The sequence below is a fragment of the Cebus imitator genome, unplaced genomic scaffold (genome assembly GCF_001604975.1).
Source record: "Cebus imitator isolate Cc_AM_T3 unplaced genomic scaffold, Cebus_imitator-1.0 Scaffold96, whole genome shotgun sequence".
Taxonomy (NCBI): Eukaryota; Metazoa; Chordata; class Mammalia; order Primates; family Cebidae; genus Cebus; species Cebus imitator.
The window spans coordinates 3,816,902-3,832,242 of record NW_016107411.1 but is presented as its reverse complement, the minus strand read 5'-3'; the positions used below and the strand labels follow the sequence as shown (position 1 = coordinate 3,832,242).

General features: G+C 50.5%; 2 protein-coding genes across 3 annotated transcripts in view; both read left to right on the top strand.

Annotated features, from left to right (window-relative positions):
• CTDSP2 (CTD small phosphatase 2) overlaps positions 1-13,922 on the top strand; it is a 26,149-nt gene extending 12,227 nt beyond the window's left edge. Inside the window, exons 2-8 of one of the 2 annotated variants that reach the window (XM_017536265.1) lie at positions 4,433-4,581; positions 6,430-6,468; positions 6,921-7,022; positions 7,594-7,650; positions 9,559-9,651; positions 9,786-9,971; positions 10,151-13,922. In XM_017536265.1, coding sequence (XP_017391754.1) covers positions 4,433-4,581; positions 6,430-6,468; positions 6,921-7,022; positions 7,594-7,650; positions 9,559-9,651; positions 9,786-9,971; positions 10,151-10,276 — 752 coding nt within the window. In that variant the 3' untranslated portion in view covers positions 10,277-13,922. Of the gene's footprint in view, positions 1-4,432; positions 4,582-6,429; positions 6,487-6,920; positions 7,023-7,593; positions 7,651-9,558; positions 9,652-9,785; positions 9,972-10,150 lie in introns of both variants that reach the window. The other variant, XM_017536264.1, reaches the window with a different exon arrangement.
• A 712-nt stretch (positions 13,923-14,634) lies between these two features.
• Positions 14,635-15,341, top strand: part of AVIL (advillin) — a 22,124-nt gene continuing 21,417 nt past the window's right edge. The window contains exon 1 of the mRNA XM_037741246.1: positions 14,635-15,202. The gene's annotated coding sequence lies outside the window, so the exon portion shown is untranslated. The remainder of the gene's footprint in view (positions 15,203-15,341) is intronic.

Below are 15,341 nucleotides of genomic sequence, written 5' to 3'. Positions count from 1 at the left end.
TTTTTTGAGACAGAGTTTCGCTCTTGCTGCCCAGACTAGAGTACAGTGGCTCAGTCTTTGGCTCACCACAACCTCCACCTCCTGGGTTCAAGCACTTCTCCTGCTTCAGCTTCCCAAGTAGCTGGGATTGCAGGCATGCGCCACCACGCCCGGCTAATTTTGTATTTTTTAGTAGAGATGGGGTTTCTCCATGTTGGTCAGCTGGTCTCGAACTCTGGATCTCAGGTGATCCACCCGCCTCAGCCTCCCAAAGTGCTGAGATTACATGCGTGAGCCACTGCGCCTGACCTTTTTTTTTTTTTTTTTTTTTTAAAAGAAGGAAATCTCTCTGGGTCTTAAATCCTCTTGTCCCCGGTGTTCCTCTCCTGGAAAGGCATTCTGTGCCCTCCCCATCACACACAGAGGGGTAGGGGGTGGCCTGCACCTGGCTGTCAGGGACACAATGCTGAGTGCTGGCTGAAAGGAGCCATGTGAAAGGCTCTTTGACACAAGTTTCAGATCCCGCTCTGAACTCTGTGGTTCCCTCACCCTTAAACCCAAGGAACAATGCAGGTCTTGGACCAAAGCTCCTGGCTCCATCCCCTCCCTCCTCCTCTCTCCCATTGTCATCTTGATCTCCCAGAGGCATCTATCGGTCAGAGCAGGTGCAGGCAGGGGTGGGGTGGATTCCCCAGAGTGGAATCCCAGGGCCTTGTGCTGTTTCACCCCTTGTGACTTTGATGGCGTGCCCAAGAAAACATGGGGTAAGGGGCAGGGGCTAGACCCCCAAACTGGTCTTTTTTTTTTTTTTTACCAGTTCATCCTAGAGAGGAGGAGAGCAAAATTTCCCAAGAAGACTGTAGTCCTAGCTACTTGGGAGGCTGAGGTAGGAGGATTGCTTGAGCCTGGGACATCGAGGCTGCAGTGAGCCATGATCACACCACTTCACTTCAGCCTGGGCAATAGAATAAGACTCTTGTCTCAGAAAAATGTTTTCAATAAGGTACCTCGAGAGTCCCCTACACTTCTCATTTGTTGTATGAGTGAATGTGTATGATGTCCCTGAACTGTCAGAGACCCTATACAGGGTAATGGTTAAGAGCCTGGACTCTGGGTTCAGGCAGATCTGGATTTGAATCCTGGCTCTGCTGTCATACTACTTGCATGACTGTGACCCAGGTTGCTTAACCTCTCTGTGCTTTAGTTTCCCTTCTGTAAACTGAGGAACTAGTACCAAAGTGTTAATAGCAAGGCTTAATGAGGTAATGATGTCAAGTGTCTAACACAGGCACATCCTTGATGCTCCATAACATGGCAGTGGCCGAGAAAGACACAGTGACTTGCCTCCCAGGTACAGCTCCCTCGGCCCTCACCTTCCTCTCACATAAAGGAGGCTTCTCTATCTAACTCTTCTAGGCTTTTACAAACTAGTGGAGGCTTCCCCAGGTCCTAGCTCAGTAGATGCGACAGGCCCTTGAGGCCCCTGGAGTCATTCACTCAGCCAGACAAAGTTACTGAGCACGTGATACGCAGAGGGTCACAGGCTGATGAGTGCACTGGGCTGGGGCCATTGCAGGCCTTGCAGGGAGGCAGCCATGCTCGGGGAGGCTGATGCATTCTGATGAATTCTCTGGCGTAGTATTTGGAAAGGTAAGGAGGACAGCCAGCCTGGAAAAGGATGCGGGGAAGCAGGACCCCATCAGGGAAGTGGGGAATGAGGGATGCCTGAGGTATTGTCCTTGCCGTTGTAGATCTGGAGTACTCTGCTTCAAGCTCCTGCCCCCAAGGTCAAGGCATTTGTGGTCTAAGAGGCCCGGAGCTGCCAGCCACATTGTTTTTGAGAAGGCCCTCATCCCCTGCAGAGTCCAAGCTCCCTCCTTGTCTAGGACTGAGGCGCTTCTGCCTGTTGTGCTCCCTGCAGTGGGCACAAGCCAGGCCTTACCATGCCCCCAGCCAGCTTCCCCTTTCCCTCCACCTCAGGATTACTCAGCCTTCACAGTGTCTGTCACTAAGATGCTGAGTGCATTCCTGATGGCCTCTCTTCAGGAAAAGCCCAGGGTGTGTGGCCTTTTAAAAAAGGCTCTGTGCCCGGGTTAAGCCTCTGATTGTGGTTCTGTATAAAGAAACCATAAACCAAAGGGAAAAGCGATGGTTCAGCTTTGGTGTTGGAGCTTTGTGTCAGCATCTGCCCTGAGTCCCAGGGCTTAGAATTTAACGTGAGCCATACAGGCAGGTGGGGAAGCTGTCCTTTCCCTCCAATTTCAGCATAGAAATAGGGAGAGAAAGTCCAAGGAACCTCTGTGTTGCTGTCTTTCTTTTTTTTTTGTCTGAGCCAGAGTCTCACCCTGTTGCCCAGGCTGGAGAGCAGTGGACTGATCTTGGCTTACTGCAGCTTCTGCCTCCTAGGTTCAAGGATTCTTCTGCTTCAGTCTCCCAAGTAGCTGGGACTACAGGTGTGCACCACCATGCACGGCTAATTTTTGTATTTTTAGTAGAGATGGATTTTTGCCATGTTGGCCAGGCTGGTCTCAAAGTCCTGACCTCAGGTGGTCCACCTGCCTGGGCCTCCCAAAGTGCTGAGATTACAGGTGTGAACCACCACGCCTGGCCTGTCTTTTCTTTTTAAATTTGAGATGCGGTCTTGCTATGTGGCCCAGGCTGGTCTTGACTTCTGAACTTGAGGAATCCTCCTGTATGAGCCACCGTGCCCAGCTTATCCTGGTCTCTTTGGGTGCTGGGCTCTGCTCTGAATTTTTTCTCCTTGATAAAGGGCTCTGGGGGATGTCCCCAGCACAGCTTCTTGACAAAATTCCTGCCCTAGAAATCTTGGTTCCTCTTTCAGAGCCAGGAGCTTGAAAGTGATGTCCAGGTTTTTAGGCTAATTGCTGGAAAGGCCAAGTCATTTTCTAAAAGGTTTCCAGTGGCCATACCAATGTTAAGGAATCTGGCCTAACCCAGGGAGGAAAGAAGGAGGGCACACACAGGCTCTGGACTGGCCACTAGGGGAGGCTGAGGCAGCCCCAGCAGGAAGTCCTCTGCCTTTCTGTTGAGGCAGAGCTGAGTCCGTTGTCCTAGGGGTGATGCTGACTGCACTTGTCCGACTGCTGTATAAAGGCCATTTTCTTACCCTTGGTCCTGGGGAATAGCTTGATCTTTCCCTGTTCCTCTCCAGGGGGTAGAGGCAGCCCAGTAGCTGGATTTTAAATGGCTGTCCTCCCATCACCCACTTCTAAAAGGGCCACCTTGGTGCACGTTCTGGGTGAGTCGCTCCTGGGCAGCCCCAAACATTGTCTTCCTCTTCCCCTCATCCCTTTCCCAAGGACAGTTTATTCTTCATGGTACATTCTGCTTTCGTTTCTTTCCCCCACAGGCAGAGGCATTTCTGGCATCCATTTTCCTGCACAGTAGTTTGCCCTGTGCTTTGAACTGGGATGGCTTGGGTTTAATCTTTAGGCCCATGTCCTGCTCAGGCTCTGGAATACTCCACACCCTCTGGAGAATCCTGTGACCTAGGACCATTCTGTGAGTGGTTGTGCAGCGCCACCTCCTGGCCACAGTGCCCATCGTATCTTCCCACTTGTGCTCAACAGTAGTCAGAAAAGTTCATCTGTAGCAAAAGGAACTTGCAAAAGATACCTGAAGTCGATTTCTAGTTGATCCTGTAATGCCCATAGCTTTTTTGCTATCTGCTTGGCCCTTCTGAGGCTGTCTTGCCAAGTCTATTAAAATGACTTTGTTTCCACTGCCCAAATGATTAAGGCAGGACTAAGCAGCTGCAGTTCAAAAGTAAGGCTGTCAGCCTAGAACCCAAGGCTGTGTATGTGTGTTCCAAGGGGCTAATCCATGGTATCTGTGTGGGGAGGAGCCTTAAAGAGAGCTGCTGGAGTGTAGGAGGGAGACAAGGTTATGAACAAAAAGTGTAGCTTCTTCCTTGGGGCTGGGGCTGCTCTGGAGTTCTAGTCTCTTGTTACTAGCCTGAAGTTTTTAGGCAAAATAGGCTCAGTTCTGCCTCCACTGACCCAGTATCTAGGGAAGCTGATGCTGAACAGAACTGCATCTCCACTAACTTGAAGGGCAGAACTGATGGTCTTCCTGGGAATTGATGTTACGGAGGATTTTGTCTGTGCATTAATTTTGGGTGTGCTGCAGCCAGAGTAGAACGCCTGCATTCTATGCCTGGCCCCATCTGCCCCCATGGAATGAAGGACAAATCCTCTGTAGCTCAGGTGTCCCAAGCCAGAGAGCGGGGATTCCTGACATTCCTGCTTTAAAGAGAAAAGGCTGGAGTAAACATGTATGATTCACTGTTAACTGTATATGGTTGTTCACTAGGCGTATACCGTGTGCCCTAGTGGAGCGTACGGACTAGAAGAGATTATATGGGCATGGTAGAAGCTGTGGACAGAAACTGATGTCTTTAGAGCTAAAGCCTCTGACCTTCTCTCCACTCTAGGCCTGGTCTCCAAGTCCTCTCCTAAGAAGCCTCGTGGACGTAACATCTTCAAAGCCCTTTTCTGCTGTTTTCGCGCCCAGCATGTTGGCCAGTCAAGTTGCTCCACTGAGCTCGCTGCGTATAAGGAGGAAGCGAACACCATTGCTAAGGTAGCTGGGTTGGGGTGGTGAGATCCCAGCAAGGAAAGGACTGTTAGTGGGAGATCCCTGCTGACGATGGCAAGCAGACAAGGAAGCCTTGCCTGAGGTTGCAAAGATTTCTGGCTGAGAGGCGGCCCTTCCTCCATCCTTCCATAAGTAGTTCATTTCCCTTCTGTTGCTTCCCCTTTGCGGTGTGGGCCATCCAGATGTCCCTGTGGTTTCTGAGGGCCCCTGTGATTCTGATCCTTCCAGGTTCCAGGAACTATGCAAGGTGCTTTGCATATATTGTCTCATGTGATCAGCCAGCAGCCCTGTAAGGAGATCACAGGATTCCCACTTTGCAGATAATGGGTTTATGTAGCACCTGAAGAGTTCATGGCTAATAAATGGTAGTGTCAGGATTTGAACTTAGATCTCTGTGAAGCCTGTGTTTATTGTTCTCTACTATGCAAGGCTACCTTCCAAGTTACCTGACTTACAGGGAACTAGGGGATTGAAACTCTACCATGCTCTTAATAACCCCCATCAGCAATTCTCACCTGTACCCGTGCAGGGCATTTGGAAATGTGTTGGTATTTTTATATGTCCCGCATTTCACAGGTGGGGCCGGCCCTAACCAACAAAAATTATTCTGCCCCTAAAGCCAGTGGTACTTCTCTGAAACATTGAGGTCTGGTTGTCCTTCCTTTTTCTCAAAACCAGGCTAAAGACATATATCAATGAAAAATCACTGCATTTTGCAATGGGGGAAATGGCTAAATAAAATACAACATGACAGTATTACTGAGTGATTAGTTTTTACAGACTTCTCAATAGCATGGAGAAGTTATTGAGTTGCAACATGAAGTAAAAAGTCAGGGTGTGTAATTATATAGCATTATGGAAAAAGTCTGCTGACAGATTTGAAGGCAGTACACTGAAATGTCACATTGTTTCTAAGTGCCAGGATTTTAATTTTTCTTCAGAGTTTTCATTAAGAACACTTAAAACCAGGTCAAGCATGGTGGCTCACGCCTGTAATCCCAGCGCTTTGGGAAGCTGAGGCAGGTAGATCACAGGTCAGGAGATTGAGACCATCCTGGCTAACACAGTGAAACCTTGTCTCTACCAAAAATACAAAAAAAAAAATTAGCCAGGCACTGTGGCATGCACTTTTAGTCTCAGCTCCTTGGGAGGCTGAGGCAGGAGAATCACTTAAACCCAGGAGGTGGAGGTTGCAGTGAGCCGAGATCGCACCACTGCACTCCAGCCTGGGTGACAGAGCAAGACTTCGTCTTTAAAAAAAAACAAAAAGGAACACTTAAAACCATAACATTTCTATTATTAGCAAAAATTGGGGTGGGGGGGCTTGCCGATCTCTGCACTCCTCCTCCCCTCACATTTTGGGTACCCACATTGTGGCTTACTTGATGTTTTGTAGGGCTTGTTGTTCTCCCATGTAATCCCCAAGGAGGGCATAGAAAACAACATGTTCTCAGAGAAGCTTGAATTTAAGGACTTAGCAAGAGTTTGCCACCGTGAGGAATTCAGATTTTGGTTCTGCCTCTGACTCTGTGTCCCTGAATCAGTTACTTGAGTTCCCCGTTCCTCACTTTGTCCAATTGAGAGACAGTGGCTACTGAGAACAGGGACACTTGTCTTCTCCAGCCTTCATCAGGCCTAGCATGGGAAGGAAGCTCTAGCCTTTCCATTTTCCTGTCCCACTCCTAAGAAAAGTCAGTTTTGACATAATAGGAGCTTCCAGGTGGCTGGATCTAGGGGATAAAGTTGTCCTCCAGGCCTGAGACAGAAGCAGTGGGTTTGGATGGGGTGGGAAAGGCAATGAGATGGCACTGACCACCTCCTTTTCTTCCACAGTCAGATCTGCTTCAGTGTCTCCAGTACCAGTTCTACCAGGTATGTGACTCTGGCCTGGTAAGTACTCAGAAACCAAGACCCTGTGATCCTCGCCAGCTCCACGGGCAGGGTGATGCCCACACTCCTTGGTGCCTGACCAGCTACCTCCCTGCCCTGGGAAACTATTTATTCCCCATATTAGTTAAGGGCCTACTGTGTGCAAGGCGTTAGATTTTAGGGGACAGCTGGTGCTCCATGCTCTCCTCCCACAGCTGCTGTCCATCCCACACCAGCCCTGGCCACCAACTCCAATGTCCAGATCACTTAATAGTCCCATTGGGAGGCTGAAACCAAGGAAACAACCACCTCCCCTCTTCCTGTCCTTTAAGTGGTGCCTATCCTGGATTGGTGATTCTGTCTCCACAAACAGCCCAGCTCTTCCCATAGTTATGCCAAGGGGTACAATTGGGCTTTCTTGGTGGGCAGATCTCAGCAACCTGGCTTGGTTTTAGATCCCGGGGACCTGCCTGCTCCCAGAGGTGACAGAGGAAGATCAAGGAAGGATCTGTGTGGTCATTGACCTGGACGAAACCCTCGTGCACAGCTCCTTTAAGGTAACTCAGCGTCAGCTTCCTCCCTTTATCTTGGGCCCTTCTGTGAATCTGATGACAGATATGTAAGGCAGCCCAAAGGTGAGAATAGAAGAGTGATTAGAAGGGAGAAGGCCAGGCCTCCCTGGCATTTTGGTCACTCTGGTGTCACAGGTATCTAAAAGCCCCACTGGAGAATGTTGAGTAGGAACCCTGTGTGTTCCTCCAGGGCTGTGATCCCCAATCACACCCAACAGGCCGCATCTGCCCCTGAGCCACGTAGCACAGAGAGCCGCCTGGGCTCCGTACAGGGCAGGCCTAAGAGAGTAGTTGAATCACCTTTGGCCCTTGCGCCTGCTTGTCTGATGAGGAAACTCAGGCCCTGACACTCTCCATTTAGATAGAATTTGTCAGAGTGGGGGTGCCAAGGAGTAGGGAAAACCAGAATGGGATATCACATCTTGAACTAGGGTGAGAACCACTTAGTTGGGTGGCCAGAGTCTCTAAAACCTATTTTTCCCCACCCATCTAGAGGTATGGTGGGGGCTTCATGTTTCTTTGCCATGCTGACAGCGTTAACTTTTCTGTCTTCCAGCCAATCAACAATGCTGACTTCATAGTGCCTATAGAGATTGAGGGGACCACTCACCAGGTGAGCTACTGGCCACACCACACCCAGTCCAGAGGGTGGGTTGTCTGCCTTCTGCCCCACCTGTCCTGGGGTCCTTCACCCATCTCAGGGCTTGGGTTCCGTCAGCTGATCCCTTTTCTGTAACTTCAGCCTCCCCGCTTTATTGGTATCATCTTATTTAATAATAATAATAGCTATCATTTGTTAACCACCATCTCTTCACATGGCCAGCACTGTTAAATGATTTATTACATTTCTCTATTCCTTCAGAGTGGATATCTCTTTGCCTGCTGTTAAATGATTTATTACATTTCTCCATTCCTTAAGAGTGGATATCTCTTTGCCTGTTACAGGCAAGGAAACCAGTAGTAACCTTCTCCTCTGCCTGGAATGCCCTCTTGCCCATCATCCCCCACTGTGAATAGCTAGTGACTTTCTTCCTCCCCAGCCCAGACATCTCCTCTTCTGTGAAGCCTTCTCTGACTGTCTTCCCTGGGGTCCTTCATTGGATTCTGCCTGAGGAAGTGCTCGGTGTGTGTCTCAAAGTAAAGAGCACTAACATCTAAATGAGACCAGGCTCCAGCCTGCAGCCCATGCAGTCCTGGATCATGTGACATTGCTAGTGAAAGACCATTTACTCTGCTTGCATGTTCAGAAGGCCTGCCAGGCGCAGTGCCAAGCTCCGCTGCCAGCACGAGAGCTGGCCCAGCAGCCCTTTACATTCTAGCTGAGGACATAGGGATGTGCTAAACCCTTGGGGAAGAGACGAAGGCATATTTTCAAACAGGCACATAAAACACTGTGAACCCCTGGCTAACAAGGAAGGGTATGTATAATTTTTAAAAGGATGAGATTAAAATGAGGTAGGTTTTGAGCAAAGAAATGGTGAAAGGATGCCGGACGTGATGAATAGCTGGGATGAGGAAGGGGCCTGTTGGAGGTGGAAGGAATGGCAGGCCAACAGAAGCGCAGTTGTGGCTGCCTGGAGCAGAGTGTTCCCACAGAGCTCCGAGGGGTCTGGTGAGTTGGTGGCCCATTCAGGTCTGCTCTAGGAGGAGAGTCATGGCAGGCTGACGCTCTGAGCTCAGGAGTAATGTGGGTAAGGGAGCTTTGGGAGTCAGGCGCCATGGCTTACACCTGTCATCCCTCCACTCTGGGAGGCCGAGGCAGGAGGAACACTTGAGCCTGAGAGTTCACAACCAGCCTGGCCTCACACAGCGAGACCCCATCTCTAAAAAAATAAGTAAAAAACAAAAACAAAAGAAAAAGGAGCTTTGGGGAAATGGTTCCAGTAGCACCTGTGTAGGCTAGAGTCAGAGAAGCAATAGTATGCAGACTGATGGATCAGGTAGCCAAAGGACTTGCCAAAATGTGCAAGATCATAAAGGTGGACACAGGTGTTAGGAGTGGCTGGCAGGAGCAAGCACAAAATGAGGGGTGTAGAGTGTCTAGTCTGTAGTCATTGAGGGGAAAAAGTCACTTCTTCCTGGTGTAGTTCATAGCCTGATGGTGACCTGGACTGACTGTCCTGCGGGACCCAAGGAGAGAAAATTTCCATAGAGGCTGTGGCTGGATTCAAGTAATCCAGGATAGGCTGTTTCCATCTGTGAGGCCTATTCTTGATTACTTGTTTCTGGAGGCAGCTGATGGTCCGCCGCCGGAAACACAGATGGCTCCCGGGACATGGTGTATGCGCTTCTTCCTAAGCCAGGTTATGGTTGGGACCACTAATGCACTGGAGGCCTGGTGAGGGGGTGCAGCCAGTTCCCCGGGTTTGTGGGGCCACAGGCTTCTAGCCAGGTAGTCCAGGAGGCTGGGCTGCAGGGGTTGAGAGCTCCTTGCTGCTCTCTGTGTAACTGGTAAAGGTACCTAGTACTGCAAAGCTTCATCACAGGGTCACCTCCAACAGGTTGCTCTGCTCTTCCTCAGGTGTATGTGCTCAAGAGGCCTTATGTGGATGAGTTCCTGAGACGCATGGGGGAACTCTTTGAATGTGTTCTCTTCACTGCCAGCCTGGCCAAGGTACCTAGGGGTGGGAGGGAAGAACCAGGAGTGGGTGTGGTGGCCACAGGGGTGGTCCAGCAGCTCCCTTTTGGTACCCAGGGTGCCACAGGAGAACCAGGACTGCATCCAAACTTAGGCATCTTCTCTCCTAGTATGCCGACCCTGTGACCGACCTGCTGGACCGGTGTGGGGTGTTCCGGGCCCGCCTATTCCGTGAGTCCTGTGTGTTTCACCAGGGCTGCTACGTCAAGGACCTCAGCCGCCTGGGGAGGGACCTGAGGAAGACTCTCATCCTGGACAACTCGCCTGCTTCTTACATCTTCCACCCTGAGAATGCAGTGAGTGTTCTTGACACGTGTCCACGGCAGGGACTGGGAGAGGAAGCAGGCTGTGGAACTGTGGGCTCCACCAAAGAGGCACACCCCTCCGGGAAGACCCAGCCACCCTCTGGGGCTCTGGGGCGAGGGAGGGAGGAATCAGCACTCGGGAGATTGACGGCACATCTTCCCTGCCCCAGGTGCCTGTGCAGTCCTGGTTTGATGACATGGCAGACACCGAGTTGCTGAACCTGATCCCAATCTTTGAGGAGCTGAGCGGAGCAGAGGATGTCTACACCAGCCTTGGGCAGCTGCGGGCCCCTTAGCCTTCCCTGCTTCCAGGCGACGGCCATCTTAGTAGGGGACTTTCCCACACTGTGCCTTTATGATCAGCGTGACAGAGTGGAAGCTGGAGCGCCTCACCACAGGGCCCAGAAACAGTGAGAAGTGATTGGAAAGAGCTTTAGGACAGCCTAGACGCCAAGTGGGCAAATGCCAGACCAACGATACCCAGAGCTACCTGCCACCAAGTTGTCAACATGTATGTGTGACAGAGAGAGAGTGTGTATGTGTGTGTGTGTGTGTGTATGTGTGTTGCCATGAACTGTGGCTCCAGCATATAGTGTTTCACTGGGGGAGAAGCTAAAAGACCAAGACTTCCCCAGTGAGCTTGCCTCCTCTCCTGTCACCCTAGGAGCCACTAAGCTCTATAAGGATGAAGACTATTGAAGGCTCCATTGCCAAACCATGGCCTTTCCTCAGTGTTGTAAGGCCTATGCCAAGGAGAAAGGAAGGTATGCCTTTGGTTGCTCCAGGCACACACCTTTCTCAAATCCTCCAGCCAGCTGCTGCAGACAAAAGATGACATTTCTGGGAAGATGAGGACTTGATTCCAGACCAGCACCTCAGTGTCCATCAGGGCTTATGGCCCAAAGGCTATGCTTGTGTCCAGCTGAGTGCCTGGGATGGGCCCTTAAAGGTGTCTCCCCAAGGCTGGGGTGCTGAGCCTGCCTTCCTTACCACCTAGCCATAGTCTCAAACCTGTGGGGAAGGAGGTTTTCTCCCTGCCTGGGAAGAGGACAGATAACTGATTTCCGTTCTTTTGACTCTGTTTTAAAATTCTCTTCTAAACACAGAGTGTTGGGCCTGTTTTGTTTCTGACAAAGCTACAGTTCTGGGCCTGTGATGAATGTCGGTGGTGCTGGAGTTGCAGGGAAAAGACAAATCCTCAAAGCGTGGACATGTGTGTCCCCCGGGCTTGTGGATCAGCTGAGCTCGGGATCATTTCCATAAGTCTGCTCTTCAGGGATTCTCTGCTGGTGCTGGTGCAAGGACTTATGTTCCAAAGGCTGGGAAGAACTAAGCTGCCCCAGCCCCTCCCATTTCTTGGGCAGGGCTCTTTCCTGTTGTGTCTTCCCCCAGGGCCCGTCCTGTACCGAGCTCTGTCTGTTCCGGCCTTCATCCTTCCTGGCTGTTGCTTTTCCTTTTAAGGGCCAGAACTCTTGCTCTTCCTGGGCTGAGGAGGAATGAGTGTTCTTGCCATTTGCCAACCTAATGCGCATGCTTCCTGCCTCTGGTAACAGGAGGGAGTGAGCCCCTCATAGACCTGCACTCTGGGTGTCTCCTGCGTTCAAAGATTCTTAATAGTGAATGCTTTGAAGTCATCACAAAATTGAAGTTTTCCCAGGGTGGAAAACAAGAGGAAGTGCTGCTGTAATTGGGAGCACAAGGGCCTCCCAAAAAGGAGCCCCACCGCAGCATCACTGCCTTAATCATGGCCTCCCTGGGGTGGGTGGCGTTCTCTCCTTCTCTCCCTCCTCCTAGGGTGGGAGGGAGCTCCTATTCCAATTGCTGTGTTCCCTGGAGGCAGGCATCACAAAGCATTTGTGAACTGCCTCTGGTGCAGGGACACCACCCACTCAGGACTCCTCCCCATCATCCCTTCCGTTTCCACTTCCTAGGTCCAGCCTCAGGAACAAACGAGTTTCAAGAAAAGCAGGCGGTAGAGCAGCAGCCTGGTGCTGTCAGCAGTGGCTGGCTGGCATCATCTTTCTCTAGCGTAGTGGTGCCACCTTCCCTCCTTGTCCCAAGGTTTTAAGGCTTTGTCTTTCTCTTTGGTATGATAAAGTGGAACAGAGTCCCCCAAAATTCATGTGGTCATTTCCCCCAGCATCGTGCCTGTGGGGTCCTGTTGTACCTAAAGGTAAAAGGGCCCCACGTGCTAACCAGGAATACCATCTCCTGAAAGAAAGCAGGATCTCAGACCCTTAACAGCCCACTGTGGCTTCCGACCCAAGGCCTGGCCTAGGCTGCTATCCTAGTACTGCAGGAGCGGCCTCTCTTCCAAGCCCCACCCTAAGGGTTAGCCCTTGGTCAAATCTGCCATCTGGGCCCAGCCAGGCTTTTCTGACTAAGCAATAAGAGGCTCTAAGCTGACAGTTGTGAGGACCCTTTCCCGCCCTTTCTTGGATCTCCATGTTTTTCCAGATGGAGGAAGAGCATGTGCTGCCCCCTTTCCTAACAGGCTTGTCCAAGTGCTTGGTGTGGGACCCATGACAAAAGCCCAGGATGGCTTGGTGGGAGCGTCCCTGCTGTGTCTGCATGAAGCCCCTGCTTTCTAGGCCTCACTCCCATCAGAACCCTGCCTGCCCACCTGCAGCTCCTCCACAGCAATGCTGTTCCCACTTTCCCCAGAGAAGCAACTCAGCCAAACCTAGGCAGGGTCCGTTCATGTGGACCAGAGCCAGCCTAGTCATTATTTGCTGTCAGGTTTCCAGTTTCACCATGTGTCAGGGCGAGGCATGATTGTAAAATTTGCTCCTCAGAGGAAATCGGGCCAGACTCAATTATGGAGGGCAAGGCAAGGGAGGAGGCAACTTCATCCCAGACTCTGTTTTAGGGCTTCCCACCGTCAGCCCCTCCCACTTGAGACTGGTCTTTGGGAGGCAATAGGCCACCATGCCTGGTCAGCCCCAATTCAAGCCATGCCAGGAATCTGCCTACCTGCCAGGTTCAGTTCTTTTAAGGTGCCTCTTCAGGGACACAGTGTGTCTCTCTGATTGGGCTTCTAAATCAAAAGCCTGATGTTCGTGTCCCTCTCATAGGGGGAGCTTTGGACACAGGACCAGTTTGGAAAGGGTCAGGTAAGGGTTTCCACTCTGCACATTGTAGAGGGGACGCTCTGTAGGCCCATGGGTCCCTTACTAGAGAGGTTGAGTGAATTTGCCTTCGGTTAACCTGGGACCTTCTGTTTCGCTCCCTGCTGCCTCCCAAAGATTTTAAGCATTTTGTAAATGTATAAACTCACCTCTGGTAACAGTGGCCCAGATGCTGCTTCGCGCCAAAAGCATGGGAAGTCTAAAGGCAGTCTTTCCCTGGGAAATGGATGCTAATTCTGTTCTGCTGCCCGTGCCTGTTCTTGAGGCCTCATTTAGAAAGTCCTCTCAGAAGGCTGTTCGGCCCCCAGTGTCCTAGCCAGGCTAACTATATGAGAAAATAAGTCCATTTTCCCCTTCAGCTCCTCAGTGGGTTACTTAACCACTGTTCTCCCTGGGTCCCTTTTTTCTAAACGGGTTTAGTTCTTTTTCTCCTTATTTCTAAACGCCAGTAAATATGTACATTCAGCCAGGGAGGAGGAGGCCAGCGGTTGGACCAGCTGCCCCATTCTTTTAATGTAGGGCCTGACCCTGGAGCGGACCCTTCTCTTTGGGCCTTGTGAGCTTCTTTGCTTATGTTCCATCTCGTGCCGCTTTCCCCCTTCTAGATGCCATTTGGAGGGTAGGGGATCTGCTTCCCACTGTGACTGGGCTATGGGATTCTGACTACCTTGCTTACAGATTCATGGTTTGATAAATTTGTTGTATTCAAAAACTTGAAATGTAGGACGCCATTACGTGTCTGTTTATATTTTTGCAATATTTGTATTACTTAAAATTAATTAATAAAAGTGGGTTTAAAAAACCTATTCAGGAATGTGAGCTGCCGCCAACCTTGCCGGTGTTCATCAGGCCCTTAGCAAGCACCACCTTTCTTCTCGAAACCCCTTTGGTCATGAAGCAGCCGCACCCCCAGGCTGAGTGGGGTGTTGCACCTGCCGGGAGGCCAGCCGCAGATGCTGCACAGGGCTTCTCCTCAAGGTTACACAAGATTCTGCTCTGTTCAACCCCATTGCAGTCAGGCGCTTAGCAAGCATATATGCTTGATGTCCTATTGACTTTGGGCATGAACCAAAAGCCCTAAGGGAATGAAGTCTTGTTGTTGTTGAGATATAGTCTTGCTTTGTTGCCCAGGCTGGGATGCAGTGGTGTGATCTCGACTGACTGCAACCTCCGCCTCCCAGGTCCAAGCGATTTTCCTGCCTCAGCCTCCCAAGTAGTTGAGACTACTGCGCCAGGCTAACTTTTGTATTTTTAGTAGAGATGGGTTTTCACCATCTTGGCCAGGCTGGTCTTGAATTCCTGACCTCAGTCCTGTGGTCTGCCTGCCTCTGCCTCCCAAAGTGCTGGGATTACAGGCAGGAGCCACTGCACCCGGCCCTGGGAATGGAGTCTTGATTCTTCTCTCCTCCTGACTGACTCTCCCAAACCGGGAACCTTGAAGCTGAGAGTGCAGCATGGTTCCTGGCACACAGTGGGCACTCAAATGTCGACTGGTTTATAATATGACTAGTAGAGACCCCAACGAGCAAAACTGTGGCCTAATAGAATTCTCCTGGCCTTTCTCCCAGACTTCCCCTCCCTTTGAGAAATGCCAGAAGCTTCTTAGGGAGGCTCTTGCCAGCCTAGACATCACAGGCACTCACAGGGCAGCTCCAACCTCTGCCTCCTGTCATCACCATAATGCATCCATATCTACAATATGGCAAATTTCATATCCTTCCACCCTCTTCCCTGCATTATTGATGGGCTGTGTGCACTTTTTAAAAAATCAATTAGATCAGGGCGTGGAGCTGGAGTTAAAAGAGAAAAGAAGCCTTTAGAAGTCTGCTCTTGTTTTGCTGTTTTGAATAGGCACAGATAAAGCTTTCCCTCTGGTTTGAATAAGTCAAGCCCAGTGCTAGATTGGCTCTGATTGGCCAGTACTAGGAAAATGCGGTTAAGATGCAAACACAAGCAAATATAACCCAGTGTCTCTGCGGCCATTACTAAGCTAAGGCAGCAGGACCTAGAGCCTCCTGGCTGTGGAGTGGTTCTTCAATACTGCTGCTGCTTACTTGCTGGGAAACTGGGAAGACTGGTGAGCAAGAAGGCAAGGTAAGGTCTCTGATTTTCGGGGAGCATGCCAGTGAATGAGGAAGAAATGAAAGGAAGAGGAGCTTGAGAGTCCCTTGCCTTTTCTGAGATGATGCTTTTATTTTATTTATTTATTTATTTTTTTTTTTTTTGAGTCGGA